Below are 16,698 nucleotides of genomic sequence, written 5' to 3'. Positions count from 1 at the left end.
ACGGTGAGGTCTGAGTGGGAATGGAGCGGTGAATTAAAGTGACAGGCCACCGGGAGCTCGGGGTCACCCTTACGGACTGAACACAGGTGTTCAGCAAAGCGGTCACCCAATCTACGTTTGGTCTCCCCGATGTACAGGAGACCACATCGTGAGCAGCGAATACAGTACATTAAATTGCAGGAAGTACAAGTAAATCGCTGTTCCACCTGGAAGGGGTGTTTGGGGCCCTGGACAGTGGGAAGGGGGGAGGTATAGGGGCATGTGTTTCATCTCCTGCGCTTGCACGGCAAGGTGCCGGGCAAAGGGGAAGGGGTGCTGGGGGTGGTAGAGGAGTGGACTAGGGTATCGCGGAGGGAGCGGTCCCTGCGGAATGCTGAAAGGGGAGGTGAGGGGAAGATGCGTTTGGTGGTGGGATCACGCTGGAGGTGGCAGAAATGGCGGAGGATGATCCGTTGAATGTGGAGGCTGGTGTGGTGAAAGGTGAGGACAAGGGGGACTCTATCATGGTACCAGGAGGGAGGGACGGGGGTGAGAGCAGAAGTGCGGGAAATGGAACGGACACGGTCGAGGGCCGTGTCAACCACAGTAGAGGGCCATGTCAACCACAGTAGAGGGGAATCCTCGGCTGAGGAAAAAGGAAGACATGTTGGAAGCACTGGTATGGACGGTGTCATCATCAGAGCAGATGCGGCGGAGATGGAGAAACTGGGAGAATGGAATAGAGTCCTTACAGGAGGCGGGGTGGGAGGAAGTGTAGTCCAGGTAGCTGTGGGAGTCAGTGGGCTTGTAGTGAATGTTAGTCAATAACCTATCCCCAGAGATGGAGACGGGGAAGTCGAGGAAGGGAAGGGAAGAGTCGGAGATGGACCATGTGAAGGTGAGGGAAGGGTGGAAATTGGAAGCAAAGTGAATGAAATTTTCTAGTTCAGGGCGAGAGCAGGAGACGGCACCGATACAGTCATCAATGTACCGGAAAAAGGTGAGGGAGGGGACCAAGTAGGACTGGGACAAAGAGTGTTCCACATATCCCACGAAAAGGCAGGCATAGCTAGGACCCATGCGGGTACCCATGGCAACACCTTTGATTTGGAGGAAATGAGTGGAGTTAAAGGAGAAGTTGTTCAATGTGAGAACAAGTTCAGCCAGGCGGAGGAGGGTGATGGTGGATGGGGACTGGTCGGGCCTCTGTTCAAGGAAGAAGCGGAGTGCCCTCAGGCCATCCTGGTGGGGGATGGAGGTGTAGAGGGATTGTACGTTCATAGTGAAAAGTAGGCGGTTGGGGCCAGGAAACTGGAAACTGTTAAAGTGGCGGAGGGCGTCGGTAGAGTCGCGGATGTAGGTGGAAAGAGACTGGACAAGGGGAGAAAAAAAAGTCAAGATAGGAAGAGATAAGTTCTGTGGGGCAAGAACAGGCTGAAACGATGGGTCTACCAGGGCTGTCCTGTTTGTGGATCTTGGGAAGGAGGTAGAAGCGGGCTGTGCGGGATTGGGGAACTATGAGGTTGGTGGCCGCGGGGGGAAGATCTCCAGAGGAGATGATATCAGTGACAGTCTTGGGAACGGTGGCTTGATGTTCGGTAGTGGGGTCATGGTCCAGGTGGAGGTAGGAGGAGGAGGAGATGAGGTCAGTGAGTCTTGGAAACGGTGGCTTGATGTTGGAAACGGTGGCTGCCTCTAGACCTCCAGGACGTGGGTCTCTCTCCATTAACTCACCATGTGGTAGGTTCCCATTCTCAGTCAGCCCACATGCCAAGGCCAGAGGCTGAATTAGCCTATGGCTGCCTCCTCACTGCTGCTCACATAGAAACACAGAAGATAGGAGATGTAGGCCATTCGGCCCCTCGAGCCTGCTCTGTCAATCAATGCGATCATGGCTGATCATCCAAATTCAGTACCCTGTCCCTGCTTTCTCCCCATATCCCTTGATCCCTTTAGCCTTAAGAAATATATCTAACTCCTTCTTGAATATATTTAATGAATTGGCCTCAACTGCCTTCTGTGGTAGAGAATTCCACAGGTTCACCACTCTCTGGGTGAAGAAATTCCTCCTCATCTCTGTCCTAAATGGCTTACCCCTTATCCTTAGACTGTGACCCCTGGTTCTGGACTCCCCCCGCCATTGGGAACATCCTTCCTGCATCTAGTCTGTCTAGTCCTGTTAGAATTTTATAAGTTTCAATGAGATCCCCTCTCATTCTTCTGAACTCCAGCGAGTATAAGCCCAATCGACCCAATCTCTCCTCATACGTCATTCCTGCCATCCCAGGTATCAGCCTGGTGAATCTTTGCTGCACTCCCTCCATGGCAAGAACATCCTTCCTCAGATAAGACGACCCTCACAGGAAGCCTCTGCCCGCTGGAGAGTGCAGTCTCAATCTCGCCCACAGCAGAAAACTGCCTCTACCCCAACACTAACTCGGGATAAGTGCTGTGATCACCCTAGTGCAGTAAGGGGTGCTCGTGCGGTTAGTAGTTCAGGCAGAGTATCAAACTGACCTGGGAATGGTTGATTTTCATACTGGGTGCCTAAAGTGAAAATGTTCAGTCTCCACCGATAACACCCTCTCCTAGAGCCGCACAAAAATCCCAAGAAACTGGCTGCCCGATGGGTCAAAGCTGAAGTCGCTGAACCATATAAACCTGGGCATTTGCAGGTTCCATCCCCGGTATGTGCCAAGAGCAGTGGGAGGGGTTACTGAGTTGGAGAGTTACCTGCTCCTAATCATTACCCAGTGACCCCTGTTGGAAGGATGCCTGTGGATGTTGGGTGAGGATAGGATTAGGCTGGGCTGTGATGCTTCCATAATTGAACAGCCCACTCTCTAAGCTCATACACTGCCACTAGGGTGAGATACTGGAGGGTGACTGCTGCCAGGCAGCCATGGCTCAGTGTTCTCACTCTCCCCTCTCAGTCAAAAGGTCGTGATTTCAACCTTCCCTTCGGAGACTTGAGCTCATAATCCAGGCTGAGACTTTGGTGCAGTACCGAGGGAGTGCTGCACTGCCGGAGGTGCCATCTTTCAGAAACCCCCCACCCCCCCCCCCGGAGTCCTGGCCAAAGTTTCCCTCTCAACCAACATCACTAAAACAGTTTAATTGATTATTTATCTCATTGCTGTTCGAGGGATCTTTCTATGCGCAAATTGGCTGCTGCGTTTCCCTACATTACAACACTGACTACAGTTCAAAAATTAATTCAATGGCTGTGAAGCAAGGTTTTCCCCAAGGTGCGCAGGCATGTGGCCGCGCACCAATCGGGTGGTCCCGTGCAGGCCGCTTACAAACTGCTGCCGCAGACACGCAGCAAATTTAAAGGGACTGCGCACGGAAAAAAGAATTAGAGGGAACATTGCTGTGAAGTGTTTTGGGACATCCTGAGGCTGTGAAAGGCACTACAGAAAGTGTTTTCTTCCTGAAGCAGGTCCCAGTGCAGCAAACAACACTTTCAGTGAGGAGGGAGAAAATTAGTATTTCTCATTTAAAATTGACACAAAAATGTTAAAAAGATTGACGCATGACAAAAACAGTAACAGGAAAAGAAACAAAAAGTGGCTTAAAAAGGGGAGAGTAGTGGTGCCAGGTACTGTAATTAAAGGTGAAGAGGGTACAGGATGTACCTGAATAGAAGTACGATGTCCTCTGAATAGAAGTACGATGTCCTGTGGACCTAGAAGTGACTTGAGACAAGCGGCCAGGACCGATTTCATGCGATTCCAAACCCAACCTCAGACAAATTAAACATTAAATGTCTTACAGTACCTTTTTGTTGTCCCACAGCTGTTTGGATAGGGATTTATCGGTTTCAGACGTATTCTCCTCCATCCCAGGAACCGTTAACAGTAACACTGAGAGGCGCGAGAGAAAGAGAGACACACACATACAATAAATGGGCATGAGGTTCAAGGGACTAGACAAGACAAAAAAATCGGGGAAGAGTTACACTGTTCTCACTACCACCAGGTGTCTCTAGCATGTTTAGACTGCTGAACACTGCCAGAGGTTCTGTGGGACCTGCCTGTCGTTTGCTGCTCATGCTGGAGCGCGGGATATTGATGCTGGATGGCAGGGGGAGGGAGGGCTGTCGGCGCAGGGCCAGGGGGAGGGGGAATGTGGAGCGGAAGAGGGGGGAGAGGGGGGGCGGGGAGAGGGAGAGGGGGGCGAGGGAGATGGGGGCGAGGGAGAGGGGGGCGAGGGAGAGGGGCGAGGGAGAGGGGGCGAGGGAGAGGGGGGCGAGGGAGAGGGGGGCGAGGGAGAGGGGGGAGGGGGGGCGGGGGAGAGGGGGGCGGGGAGAGGGGGGCGGGGGAGAGGGGGGCGGGGGAGAGGGGGGGAAGGGCTGTCGGTGCCGGAGCGAGGGCTGGTCAGCGCCCGATGAACGACATTCTAGCAAGTAGTCAGCACTGGCAGGTGGGAGCTGGAATTGAGGTCTCTTGTTTCAAATCAGAATGGAGTTGAGAGAACAGAGTGCTGTGACCAGAAGAGGATTGAATCCAGAAACCTCCTGGGACCGACAGAACACAACATGCTGTTATTCTACCAGCCACGCACCTAGAGCTCTTCCTTCTTTATATATTTTGTGAACCATTTAGTTCACTCCCTTTGGCTTTCGGTTCCCTCCACATCCTGCACTAGACCCCTGACAAGACCAACACAATAACTCTCCCCCCCAGTCTCCGGTCTAACTCTCCCCCCTCCCAGTCTCTGGTCTAACTCTCCCCCCCAGTCTCCGGTCTAACTCTCCCCCCGCAGTCTCCGGTCTAACTCTCCCCCCCCAGTCTCCGGTCTAACTCTTCTCCCCCCCCCAGTCTCCGGTCTAACTCTCCCCCCCAGTCTCCGGTCTAACTCTCCCCCCCAGTCTCCGGTCTAACTCTCCCCTCCAGTCTCCGGTCTAACTCTCCCCCCCAGTCTCCGGTCTAACTCTCCCCCCCCAGTCTCCGGTCTAACTCTTCCCCCCCCCAGTCTCCGGTCTAACTCTCCCCCCCAGTCTCCGGTCTAACTCTCCCCCCAAGTCTCCAGTCTAACTCTCCCCCCAAGTCTCCGGTCTAACTCTCCCCCCCAGTCTCTGGTCTAACTCTCCCCCCCCCCCCCAGTCTCCGGTCTAACTCTCCCCCCCAGTCTCTGGTCTAACTCTTCCCCCCAGTCTCCGGTCTATCTCTTCCCGCCCCCAGTCTCTGGTCTAACTCTCCCCCCCCAGTCTCCAGTCTAACTCTCCCCCCCAGTCTCCGGTCTATCTCTTCCCCCCCAAGTCTCCGGTCTAACTCTCCCCCCCCAGTCTCCGGTCTAACTCTTCCCCCCCAGTCTCTGGTCTAACTCTCCCCCCCAGTCTCCAGTTAACTCTCCCCCCCCAGTCTCCGGTCTAACTCTCCCCCCCAGTCTCCGGTCTAACGCTCCCCCCCAGTCTCCGGTCTAACTCCCCCCACCGGGACAACTCTCGGAAGCCTCAGTGCCACCAGTGGCTGTCTCAAGACTGGCATTGAAGTGGCAGTAGAGGGTGAATCCACAGTCCAGGCTGCAGAACAATCTGAAAGCGCAGGCATAAAAATAAGAACATAAGAAATAGGAGCAGGAGTCGGCCAGTCGGTCCCTCGAGCCTGCTCCGCCATTCAATAAGATCATGGCTGATCTGATCTTGGCCTCAACTCCTCTTTCCTACCCGTTCCCCATAACCCTCGACTCCCCTGTAGTCCAAACATCTGTGTCTCTCCGCCTTGAGTATATTCAATGACTCCGCCTCCACAGCTCTCCGGGGTAGAGAATCCCAAAGATTCACGACCCTCAGAGAAGAAATTCCTCCTCATCTCCATTTTAAATGGGCGACCCCTTATCCTGAAACTACACCCCCTCATTCTAGATTCCCCCACGAGGGGAAACATCCTCTCAGCATCTACCCTGTCAAGCCACATCAGAATCTTTCCACCCCAGTTCTGACGAAGGGTCATCAACCTGAAATGTTAACGCTGTTTCTCTCTCCACTGATGCAGCCTGACCTGCTGAGTATTTCCAGCATTTTCTGTATTTATTTCACATCAGAATCTTATATGTTTAGTAAGATCACCTCTCATTCTTCTAAACTCCAATGATTATAGGCCCAAACTACTCAACCTTTCCTCATAAGACAACCCCTTCATCTCAGGAATCAACCTTGTGAACCTTCTCTGAACTGCCTCCAATGTAAGTATATCCCTCCTTAAATAAGGAGACCAAAACTGTACGCAGTACTCCAGGTGTGGTCTCACCAAAGCCCTGTATAGTTCTAGCAAGACTTCCCTTTTATAGTCCATCCCCCTTGCAATAAAGGCTAACACTCCATTTGCCTTCCTAATTACTTGCTGTACCTGCATGCTAACTTTTTGTGTTTTATGTACAAGGACACCCAGGTCCTTCTGTACCGCAGCATTCTGTAGTCCTGCCACTACTCCCTTAATAATGGATTCCAACATTTTCCCAATGACAGATGTTAGGCTAACTGGCCTATAGTTTCCTGCTTTCTGTCTCCTTTTTTGAATGGGGGAGTTACATTTGCGGTTTTCCAATCCGCTGAGACCTTTCCAGAATCTAGGGAATTTTGGAAGATTACAACCAATGCATCCACTATCTCTGCAGCCACTTCCTTTAAGACCCTAGGATGCAGGCCATTGGGTCCAGGGGACTGGTCAACCTTTAGTCCCATTAGTTTGCTTAGTACTTTTTCTCTTGATTATATACTATTATTGGGATGCTTTTAGTGTCTTCTACCATGAAGACAGATACAAAATATTTGTTCAAAGTCTCTGCCATTTTCTTGTTTCCCATTATTAATTCCCCAGTCTCATCTTCTAAGGAACCAACGTTTACTTCAGCTACTCTCTTCCTTTTTATATACCTGTAGAAGCTTTTACTGTCTGTTTTTATATTTCTTGCTAGTTTACTCTCGATCTATTTTCTCCCTCTATTATTTTTTTAGTCGTCCTTTGCTGGATTAAAAAAAATTCCCAATCCTCTGGCCTACCACTAATCTTCGCAACATTGTATGCCTTTTCTTTCAATTTGATATCATCCTTAACTTCCTTAGTTAACCACGGATGGTTCATCCTTCTCATAGAGTCTTTCTCTCTCACTGGAATATATCTTTGTTGAGAGTTATGAAATATCTCCTTAAATATCTGCCACTGCTTATCTACCATCTTACCTTTTAATCTAATTTCCCAGTCCACTTTAGCCAACTCTGTCTTCATACCCTTGTAATTACCTTTATTTAAGTTTAAGACACTAGTTTCAGACCCAAGTTTCTCACCCTCAAGCGGAATGTCAAATTCTATCATGTTATGATCACTCTTCCCTAGAGGATCCTTTACTATGAGATCATTAATTAATCCTGTCTCATTACACATTACCAGATCTAAAATAGCCTGTTCCCCTGTTGGTTCCACAACATATTGTTCTAAGAAACTGTCCTGAATACACTCTACAAACTCGTCCTCAAGGCTACCTTTGCCAATTTGACTTGTCCAAACTATATGAAGATTAAAATCACCCATGATTATTGCAGTGCCTTTCTTACAAGCCCCCATTATTTCTTGATTTATACTCTGTCCTACAGTGTAGCTACTGTTAGGGGGCCTATAAGAACATAAGAAATAGGATCAGGAATAGGCCACTTGGCCCCTCGAGCCTGCTCTGCCATTCAATAAGATCATGGCTGATCTTGGGCTCAAAGCCACTTCCCTGCCCGCTCCCCATAACCCTTCACTCCCTTATCTTGCAAAAATCTGTCTATCTCCACCTTAAATGTATTTACTGACCCAGCCTCCACAGCTCTCTGGGACAGAGAAGACCCTCTGAGAGAAGAAATTTCTCATCTCAGTTCTAAAAGGGCGACCCTTTATTCTGAAACTATGCCCCCGAGTTCTAGATTTCCCCACGAGGGGAAACATCCTCTCTGCATCTACCTTGTCGAGCCCCGTCAGTATCTTATATGTTTCAATAAGATCACCTCTCATTCTTCTAAATTCCAATGAGTATAGGCCCAACCTGCTCAACCTTTCTTCATACGTCAACCCCTTCATCTTTGGAATTAACCTAGTGAATCGTCTCTGAACTGCCTCCAATGCAAGTATATCCTTCCTTAAATAAGGAAACCAAAACTGTACGCAGTACTCAAGATGTGGTCTCACCAATACCCTGTACAGTTGTAGCAGGGCTTCCCTGCTTTTATACTCCAACCCCCTTGCAATAAAGGCCAACATTCCATTTGCCTTTTTGATTACTTGCTGTACCTGCATGCTAACTTTTTGTGTTTCATGCACAAGGACCCCCAGGTCCCTCTGAACTGCAGCATTTTGTAATCTCTCTCCATTTAAATAATAATTTGCTTTTTTATTTTTCCTGCCAAAGTGGATAACATAGAAACATAGAAACATAGAGATAGGAACAGGAGTAGGCCATTCGGCCCTTCGAGCCTGCTCCGCCATTCAATGAGATCATGGCTGATCTTCGTCTGAGATCTTAGCTGATCTTACCAGTTCAGTACCCCGTCCCCGCCTTTTCTCCGTAACCCTTAATCCCCTTAGCCTTCAGAAATATATCCAATTCTCTCTTGAAAATATTTATTGAATTAGCCTTCACAGCCCTCGCACTTTCCCACAATATTCTCCATCTGTCAAATGTTTGCCCACTCACTTAGCCTGTCTATACCCCTTTGCAGATTCTTTGAGTCCTCTGCACAACGTGCTTTCCCACCCATCTTTGTATCATCCACAAACTTGGCTACATTACAGTTGGTCCCTTCATCCAAGTCATTAATGTAGATTGTAAATAGTTGAGGCCCCAGCACCGATCCCTGTGGCACCCCAGTAGTTACTATTTGCCAACTGGAAAATGACCCATTTATCCCGACTCTCTGCTTTCTGTTAGTTAGCCAATTCTCTATCCATGTTAATATATTACCCCCAACTCCGTGGGCTCTTATCTTATGCAGTAACCTTTTATGTGGTACCTTACTGAATGCCTTCTGGAAATCCAAATACACCACATCCACTGGCCCACCTTTATCTATCCTGCTCGTTACATCCTCAAAGAACTCCAGCAAATTTGTTAAACATGATTTCCCTTTCATAAAACCATGCTGACTCTGCTTGACTGCATTATGATTTTCCAAATGCCCTGCTACCACTTCCTTAATGAAGGACTCCAGCATTTTCCCAATGACAGATGTTAGGCTAACTGGTCTATAGTTTCCTGCTTTCTGTCTCCCTCCTTTCTTAAATAGGGATGTTACATTTGTAGTTTTTCAATCTGCTGGGACCTCTCCAGAGTCCAGGGAATTTTGGTATATTGCAACTAATGCATCCACTATCTCTGCAGCCACTTCTTTTAAGACCCTGGGATGCAGGCCATCTGGTCCAGGGGACCTGTCGTCTTTTAGTCCCATTATTTTACCAAGTACTTTTTCCTTAGTGATAGTGATTGTCTTTAGTTCCCCCCTCCCTGTGGCCCCTTGATTATCCATTATTGGGATGTTGTTAGTGTCTTCTACCGTGAAGACAGATACAAAATATTTGTTCAGAGTCTCTGCCATTTCCCTGTTCCCCATTATTAATTCCCCATTCTCATCCTCTAAGGGACCAACGTTTACTTTAGCTACTCGCTTCCTTTTTATATAGCTGTAAAAGCTCCTACTATATGTTTTAATATTTCTTGCCAGTTTACTCTCATAATTCATCTCTCTCTATTTTTTTTTAGTCATTCATTGCTAGTTTTTAAAAATTTCCCAATCCTCTGGCCTACCACCAATCTTGGCAACATTGTATGCCTTTGTTTTCAATTTGCTACCATCCTTTTACTTTTTTTTCCTTCCTTAGTTTTTTTTAGGATTGTGCTCCCTTCTCTTAAAATCTTTCTCTCTCACTGGAATATATTTCTGTTGAGTTATGAAATATCTCCTGAAATATCTCCTTAAAAAACATAGACGACTCCCACCAGTGACTTCTTTCCCATGCTATTTCTTATCTCCACCTAAACTGATTCTACATCTTGATCTTCCAATGGCGCAAAATAAATTAAAATGGAACACAGCTCATGATCAATGCCACTGTCTTTATGTTGCAGGGTATCCCCTTCAATATGAAATAGACCCAGAACATCAAGTCCTGGGGGAGGGCAGACATATTATAGCAGAGGTCGGTTTAATCTAAACTAGGTCTGTGTACCGCTAACCTGCAAAAAAACAACAGAGATGTTACTGGAGATTATCAAACCACCCTATGTAATGCGTAGAGGGCAGCTACTTATACAGACTAAAGACACCACCAGCCACAGACAACGGATAGAACTCAAAGTACACACTAATTTAAAACAAACCCATCATCAGAGTCACGTGCAGCAGAGAGTAAGACAATCCCGCAGTCTGAGAAATGTGACACAAACACAAACACAGGATAAGTACTGTGATGGTGTTTGTGTTTCGCGGTCTCCTCCTCTTGCCAGCTGTGCTGTGAGCAGCTCTCACTGACTGATGTACAATCCATTGCAGTAGTGAAGCAGCAGATGGTTCAGAGGTTCAAGCTGGACACAGAAACATCACATCTGAAGCGCACCTTGAGAAGCTGCACATAGCTATCCTCCCCCTCATCACATTATTCAGGCAAAACTCTAAAGACTTGGCTCCCAAAGGCTTTTCCATAGTTCTACCATCATGAGAAACTGTTCACAAGAACATAAGAATTAGGAGCTGGAGTAGGCCATTCAATAAGGTCATGGCTGATCTTCTACCTCCACTCCACCTTCCCATGTTATCCCCATATCCCTCGATTCCCTTAATATCTAAAAATCTATCGATCTCTGTCTTGAATATACTCAGCGACTGAGCATCCACAGCCCTCTGGGGTAGAGAATTCCAAAGATTCACCACCCTCTGAGTGAAGAAATTTCTCATCTCAGTCCTAAATGGCCGACCCCTTATCCTGAGACTGTGACCCCTGGTTCTAGACTCTCCAGCCAGGGGAAACAGCCTTTCAGCTTCTACCCTGTCCCTGCCAAGCCCTGTAAGAATTTTATGTTTCAATAAGATCACCTCTAATTCTTCTAAATTCTAGGCAATATAGGCCTAGTCTACTCAATCTCTCCTCATAGGACAATCCCCCCATCCCAGGAACCAGTCTGGTGAACCTTCGTTGCACTCTCTCTAAGGCAACTCTATCCTTCCTTAGGCAAGGAGACTAAAACTGTACACAGTACTCCAGGTGTGGTCTCACCAAGGGCCAATATAATTGCAGTAAGGCTTCTTTACTCTTATACTCCAATCCTTTTGTCATAAAGGCCAACATATCATTTGCTTTCCTAATTGCTTGCTGTACCTGCATGTTAACTTTCAGTGATTTGTGTACAAGGACACCCAGGTCCCTCTGAACACCAACATTTCCCAATCTCTCACCATTTAAAAAAATATTCTACTTTTCTATTTTTCCTACCAAAGTGGATAACTTCACATTTCTCCACATTATAGTCCATCTGCCATCTTCTTGCCCACTCACTTAAACTGTCTATATCCCTTTGCATCCTCCTCACAACTTACATTCCCACCCAGCTTTGTATCGTCAGCAAACTACATTTGGTCCCCTCATCTAAGTCATTGATATAGATTGTGAATAGCTGAAGCCCAAGCACTGATCCTTGCGGTACCCCACTAGTTACAGCCTGTCAATCCGAAAATGGCCCGTTTATTCCTACTCTCTGTTAAATTTAATTAAATAAATCAAAGTCATATCGGGATGGCAGTGCAGGTGGTGTGTCGCAACTGCAGCATGTGGGAGTTTGTGGAGAGCAGTGTGATCCCAGACAACCACATGTACAGTAAGTGCCTGCATCTTGAGGAACTTCAACTCAGAGTTTTTGAGCTGGAGTCTGAGGTGCAGACATTGTGGGGCATCAGGGATGGGGAAGAGTTACCTGGACACTTTGATCCAGGAAGCAGTCAGACCCCTTAGGTTAGGCAGTGGTACAGGTCTGGTTAGTGGTCAGGGACAGGAGGGTGTGACTGCAACTTAGGCAGCTAAGTGGACCCCAGGTGCAGTGCTGGAGGAGCCTCAGCCTTTGCCCTTGTCCAACAGGTATGAGGTTCTTGCTGCCTGTGTGGATGAGGGAAAAGCCTGTAGGATGGATGAGCAGGATGACCATGGCACCATGGTGCAGGAGGCCATTTAAGTGGGAGGAGTGAAAGGGAATGTAGTTGTGGTAGGGGACAGTATTGTCAGGGGGATAGATACTGTTCTCTGCAGCCGCGACCGAGAGTTCCGAAGGTTATGTTGCCTGCTCGGTGCCAGGGTTAAAGACATCTCCTCGCAGCTGGAGAAGAACTTGGAGAGGGAGGGGGGGGGGATCCAGTTGTCGTGGTCCATGTAGGGACCAACGACATAGGTAGAACTAGGAATGAGGTTCTGCTGAGGGAGTTTGAAGAGCTAGGGTCCAAATTAAAAAGCAGAACCTCAAAGGTAATAATCTCTGGATTGTTACCTGAGCGAGCCACGCGCAAATTGGCATAGGGGCAAACAGGTTAGAGATTTAAATGCGTGGCTCAAAGAGTGGTGTGGGAAGAGAGGTTTCAGTTTATGGGGCACTGGCACCCATACTGGGGAAAGAGGGAGCTGTTCCATTGGGACAGGCTCAACTTAAAACGGGCTGGGACCAATGTTCTGGCAAATCGAATAATTAGGGCAGTAGATGGGGCTTTAAACTAATGAAGGGGGGTGGGAGGTTTCAGGAAAGAGTAAATTTAAAAGCAGCAAGAGAAATGTCAAGGCTCTAGAGCAGAGCAGAGTTTTGGGTAAAAATAAGCAGAGTGGGTCAGGAAGGGACAGAGAGAGTAACAAAGGTAATAAGGCATCAGTGACTAAGGTGACATCAGGGAAAAAGAGAAATAAGTCAAAGCTAAAGGCACTATATCTGAATGCGCGAAGCATTTGCAGCAAAATAGATGAATTAATAGCGCAGATAGAAATTAACAGGTTTGATCGAATAGCCATAACGGAGACGTGGTTGCAAAGTGGCCAAGGTTTCTTAGTTTCACCCAGACTGATTCTACTCTTCGATTTCCAAAGCTAAGATCCTTTCTCTCTACTGTCTTTATCCCATCCTTTATTATCAGGGCTACCCCTCCTCCTTTTCCAGTTTGCCTATCTCTTCTCAAAGTATCCTGGAATATTTACTTCCCAACCTTGGTCACTTTGCAACCACGGGCTGGATTTAGCCAATGGGGAGCTTTTGGAGGCGGGACTCCCACGTGTCGGGTTTCAGTCCCGCCTCCCACGTGTCGGGTTTCAGTCCCGCCTCCATCAACTTCTGGCCAACCCACACTATTTTCCCTTGATTGACCTTGTTAAACCCGCCCAGCGGGCTTAGCAGGCCAATTAAGGGAAAGCCGGTTACAGAGCAGGCAAGACGTTTCATCTGTCAAAAAGTTTTGACAGCTGAATTGTCATCGTTTGACAGCTCTGTGAAGCTGTCAAACACCGACATTCTCTGTAGTTAGATGAGTTCCTGATTTTAAAACCTCATCGAACCTCTTTCTTTTGCAGAAATTAGATGGCTGTTGCATTGGAGAATGCAATGGCCATCTGTCATCTCTGCCGCGGAGGTGCGAGACTCTCAGCATACTCAACTCTTGAAGCCTGAAGGAAGAAACAAAGGTAAGTAAACTTTTTCTAACACTTTCCACTTACCTCACATACTCACCTCTCCACACTTGCACCCATCACTTACCTTCGCAGCGCACTTTTGTACCCCTCCGACCCCCGCAGATCCACTGCTTGCCTCAGTGATCCTGGCGGGGTTCGGCGCCTTCGGGAAGCCTGCACTTGTGTGGGTAAAATGGGGATAATCCTCTTATCTGCCTGTTAACTACCTGTTAACTACCTGTTAACTACCTGTTAACAGGCAGATAAGTGGTACTAATCTCCTTCCCGCCTCCAAGGAGATGGGACCTAGCGCGGGTCGGCTACCCGCCTCCTGGCAAGATGGCACGGAGGCGGGTTGGACACCCGCCCCCAAATTTTGCCATTTTCCCGGCAGTCCCGCCTCCATACCCGCCTCCCCAGGGCTGGCAAGATCGCCCCCCATGTCTCTATAATGACTATTCGATCAAACCTATTCATTTCTATCTGCGCTATTAATTCATCTATTTTGCTGCGAATGCTTCGTGCATTCAGATATAGTGCCTTTGGCTTTGACTTATTCTATTTTTCCCCTTTGTCACCTTAGTCATTGATGCCTTATTACCTTTGTTACTCTCTCTGTCCCTTCCTGACCCACTCTGCTTATTTTTACCCCAAACGCTACTCTTCTCTACAGCCTTGACATTTCTCTTGCTGTTTTAAAATTTACTCTTTCCTGAATCCTCCCACTCCCCTTTCATTAGTTTAAAGCCCTATCTACTGCCCTAGTTATTCGATTTGCCAGGACACTGGTCCCAGCCCGGTTTAAGTGGAGCCTGTCCCATTTTAGTCCCATTAATTTCTCCAGTACTATTTCTTTACTAATACTAATTTCTTTAAGTTCATCATTCTCACTAGACCCTTGGTTCCCCACTATTTCCGGAATGTTTTTGTGTCTTCTTCCGTGAAGACAGATACAAAGGGGTAGATTTTGGCGATCCTGTCGGGAAGAAGGCGGGACTTCCCCTTTCGGGTTTTTGACCCGCCTACTTCGACGTCTGGCCAATCCGCTCGATTTTCCCTTGATTGACCTTGTTGAGCCCGCCAATTAAGGGCCACCCGGCAACAGGTGACGTCACAGACTGCAATTTCATCTGTCAAGAGTTTTACAGCTGTTTGAAGCTGTCAAACACTGGCACTCTGATTTCTAACATGAGTCATTCTGCACAGACTCAGTTAGGACCGTCACCGGCACGCAAAGCTGAAGGCTGTCACTTTTGACAGATCGCAGCCGTTCAGCTTTAAGTTCCGGCTGACTGATGGGCTCCCGACAGCTACAGGAAGAAAGGCTGTTAAGGTAAGTACAGGTAAGTAAAAGTACTTTACACACTTTAGACACACCAAACACACTTACCTTTGCACTCATGCACCAATCACTCACCTGAGCGCCGACATCGCGACCCCTCCAACTCCTTCAACCTGGTGGCCCGCCGCTCCAACCTGGCGTGGTTTGGAGCCGTCGGGAAACCCACACGAAACCCCTCAAAATAAGGATTAGGCTAAAAACTGCCTGTTAACTACCTGTTAACAGGCAGTTAATTGGCACGAATCCCTTCCCGCCTGGTTTCAGCAGGTCCCAGTGCGGGGCGGGTACCCGCCGCTCCTGAAACTTACTTGGGCAGGATGGTGTCGGGACCCCCAAATTTGGGATTTCCCCCCCCCCCCCAACACACCTGAAACCCCGCCTGATGGATCCCCGAAAATCTAGCCCAAAGTATTTGTTTAATGTCACTTCCATTTAATATCTCTGCTCCTCAGAGAGCTCCAAGGATCTCCGTTTTGTCAGTGTCAGCTGCTTTCTATCTGTATTTTGTTTTTCACCGTCAAATTAGAGCTGTCTCCACAGGAAGGCCTTGAAAATCCTGACACTCCCCACAAGCCGAGGTGCCCAGAGTCCCCATGTGATGGTGGATCTCCTGACACTCCCCACAAGCCGAGGTGTCCAGAGTCCCCATGTGATGGTGGATCTCCAGACACTCCCCACAAGCCGAGGTGTCCAGAGTCCCCATGTGATGGTGGATCTCCAGACACTCCCCACAAGCCGAGGTGCCCAGAGTCCCCATGTGATGGTGGATCTCCAGACACTCCCCACAAGCCGAGGTGTCCAGAGTCCCCATGTGATGGTGGATCTCCAGACACTCCCCACAAGCCGAGATGCCCAGAGTCCCCATGTGATGGTGGATCTCCAGACACTCCCCACAAGCCGAGGTGTCCAGAGTCCCCATGTGATGGTGGATCTCCAGACACTCCCCACAAGCCGAGGTGTCCAGAGTCCCCATGTGATGGTGGATCTCCAGACACTCCCCACAAGCCGAGATGCCCAGAGTCCCCATGTGATGGTGGATCTCCAGACACTCCCCACAAGCCGAGGTGCCCAGAGTCCCCATGTGATGGTGGATCTCCTGACACTCCCCACAAGCCGAGATGTCCAGAGTCCCCATGTGATGGTGGATCTCCAGACACTCCCCACAAGCCGAGGTGCCCAGAGTCCCCATGTGATGGTGGATCTCCTGACACTCCCCACAAGCCGAGGTGTCCAGAGTCCCCATGTGATGGTGGATCTCCTGACACTCCCCACAAGCCGAGATGCCCAGAGTCCCCATGTGATGGTGGATCTCCAGACACTCCCCACAAGCCGAGATGCCCAGAGTCCCCATGTGATGGTGGATCTCCAAACACTCCCCACAAGCCGAGGTGTCCAGAGTCCCCATGTGATGGTGGATCTCCTGACACACCCCACAAGCCGAGATGCCCAGAGTCCCCATGTGATGGTGGATCTCCTGACACTCCCCACAAGCCGAGATGCCCAGAGTCCCCATGTGATGGTGGATCTCCTGACACTCCCCACAAGCCGAGATGCCCAGAGTCCCCATGTGATGGTGGATCTCCAGACACTCCCCACAAGCCGAGATGCCCAGAGTCCCCATGTGATGGTGGATCTCCAGACACTCCCCACAAGCCGAGGTGTCCAGAGTCCCCATGTGATGGTGGATCTCCAGACACTCCCCACAAGCCG

The 16,698-nt window shown here is 48.8% G+C and overlaps 1 protein-coding gene across 1 annotated transcript in view; it reads right to left on the bottom strand.

Annotated features, from left to right (window-relative positions):
* LOC147107940 (CREB-regulated transcription coactivator 1-like) overlaps positions 1–16,698 on the bottom strand; it is a 113,248-nt gene that overhangs the window by 54,802 nt on the left and 41,748 nt on the right. The window contains 1 exon segment of the mRNA XM_086004310.1: positions 3,760–3,845. Coding sequence (XP_085860436.1) covers positions 3,760–3,845 — 86 coding nt within the window.

This window comes from Somniosus microcephalus, chromosome 13, assembly GCF_052327205.1.
Source record: "Somniosus microcephalus isolate GS21.2 chromosome 13, FLI_Smic_1.0, whole genome shotgun sequence".
NCBI classification, from domain to species: domain Eukaryota; kingdom Metazoa; phylum Chordata; class Chondrichthyes; order Squaliformes; family Somniosidae; genus Somniosus; species Somniosus microcephalus.
This window is presented reverse-complemented; position numbering and strand designations above follow the sequence as displayed.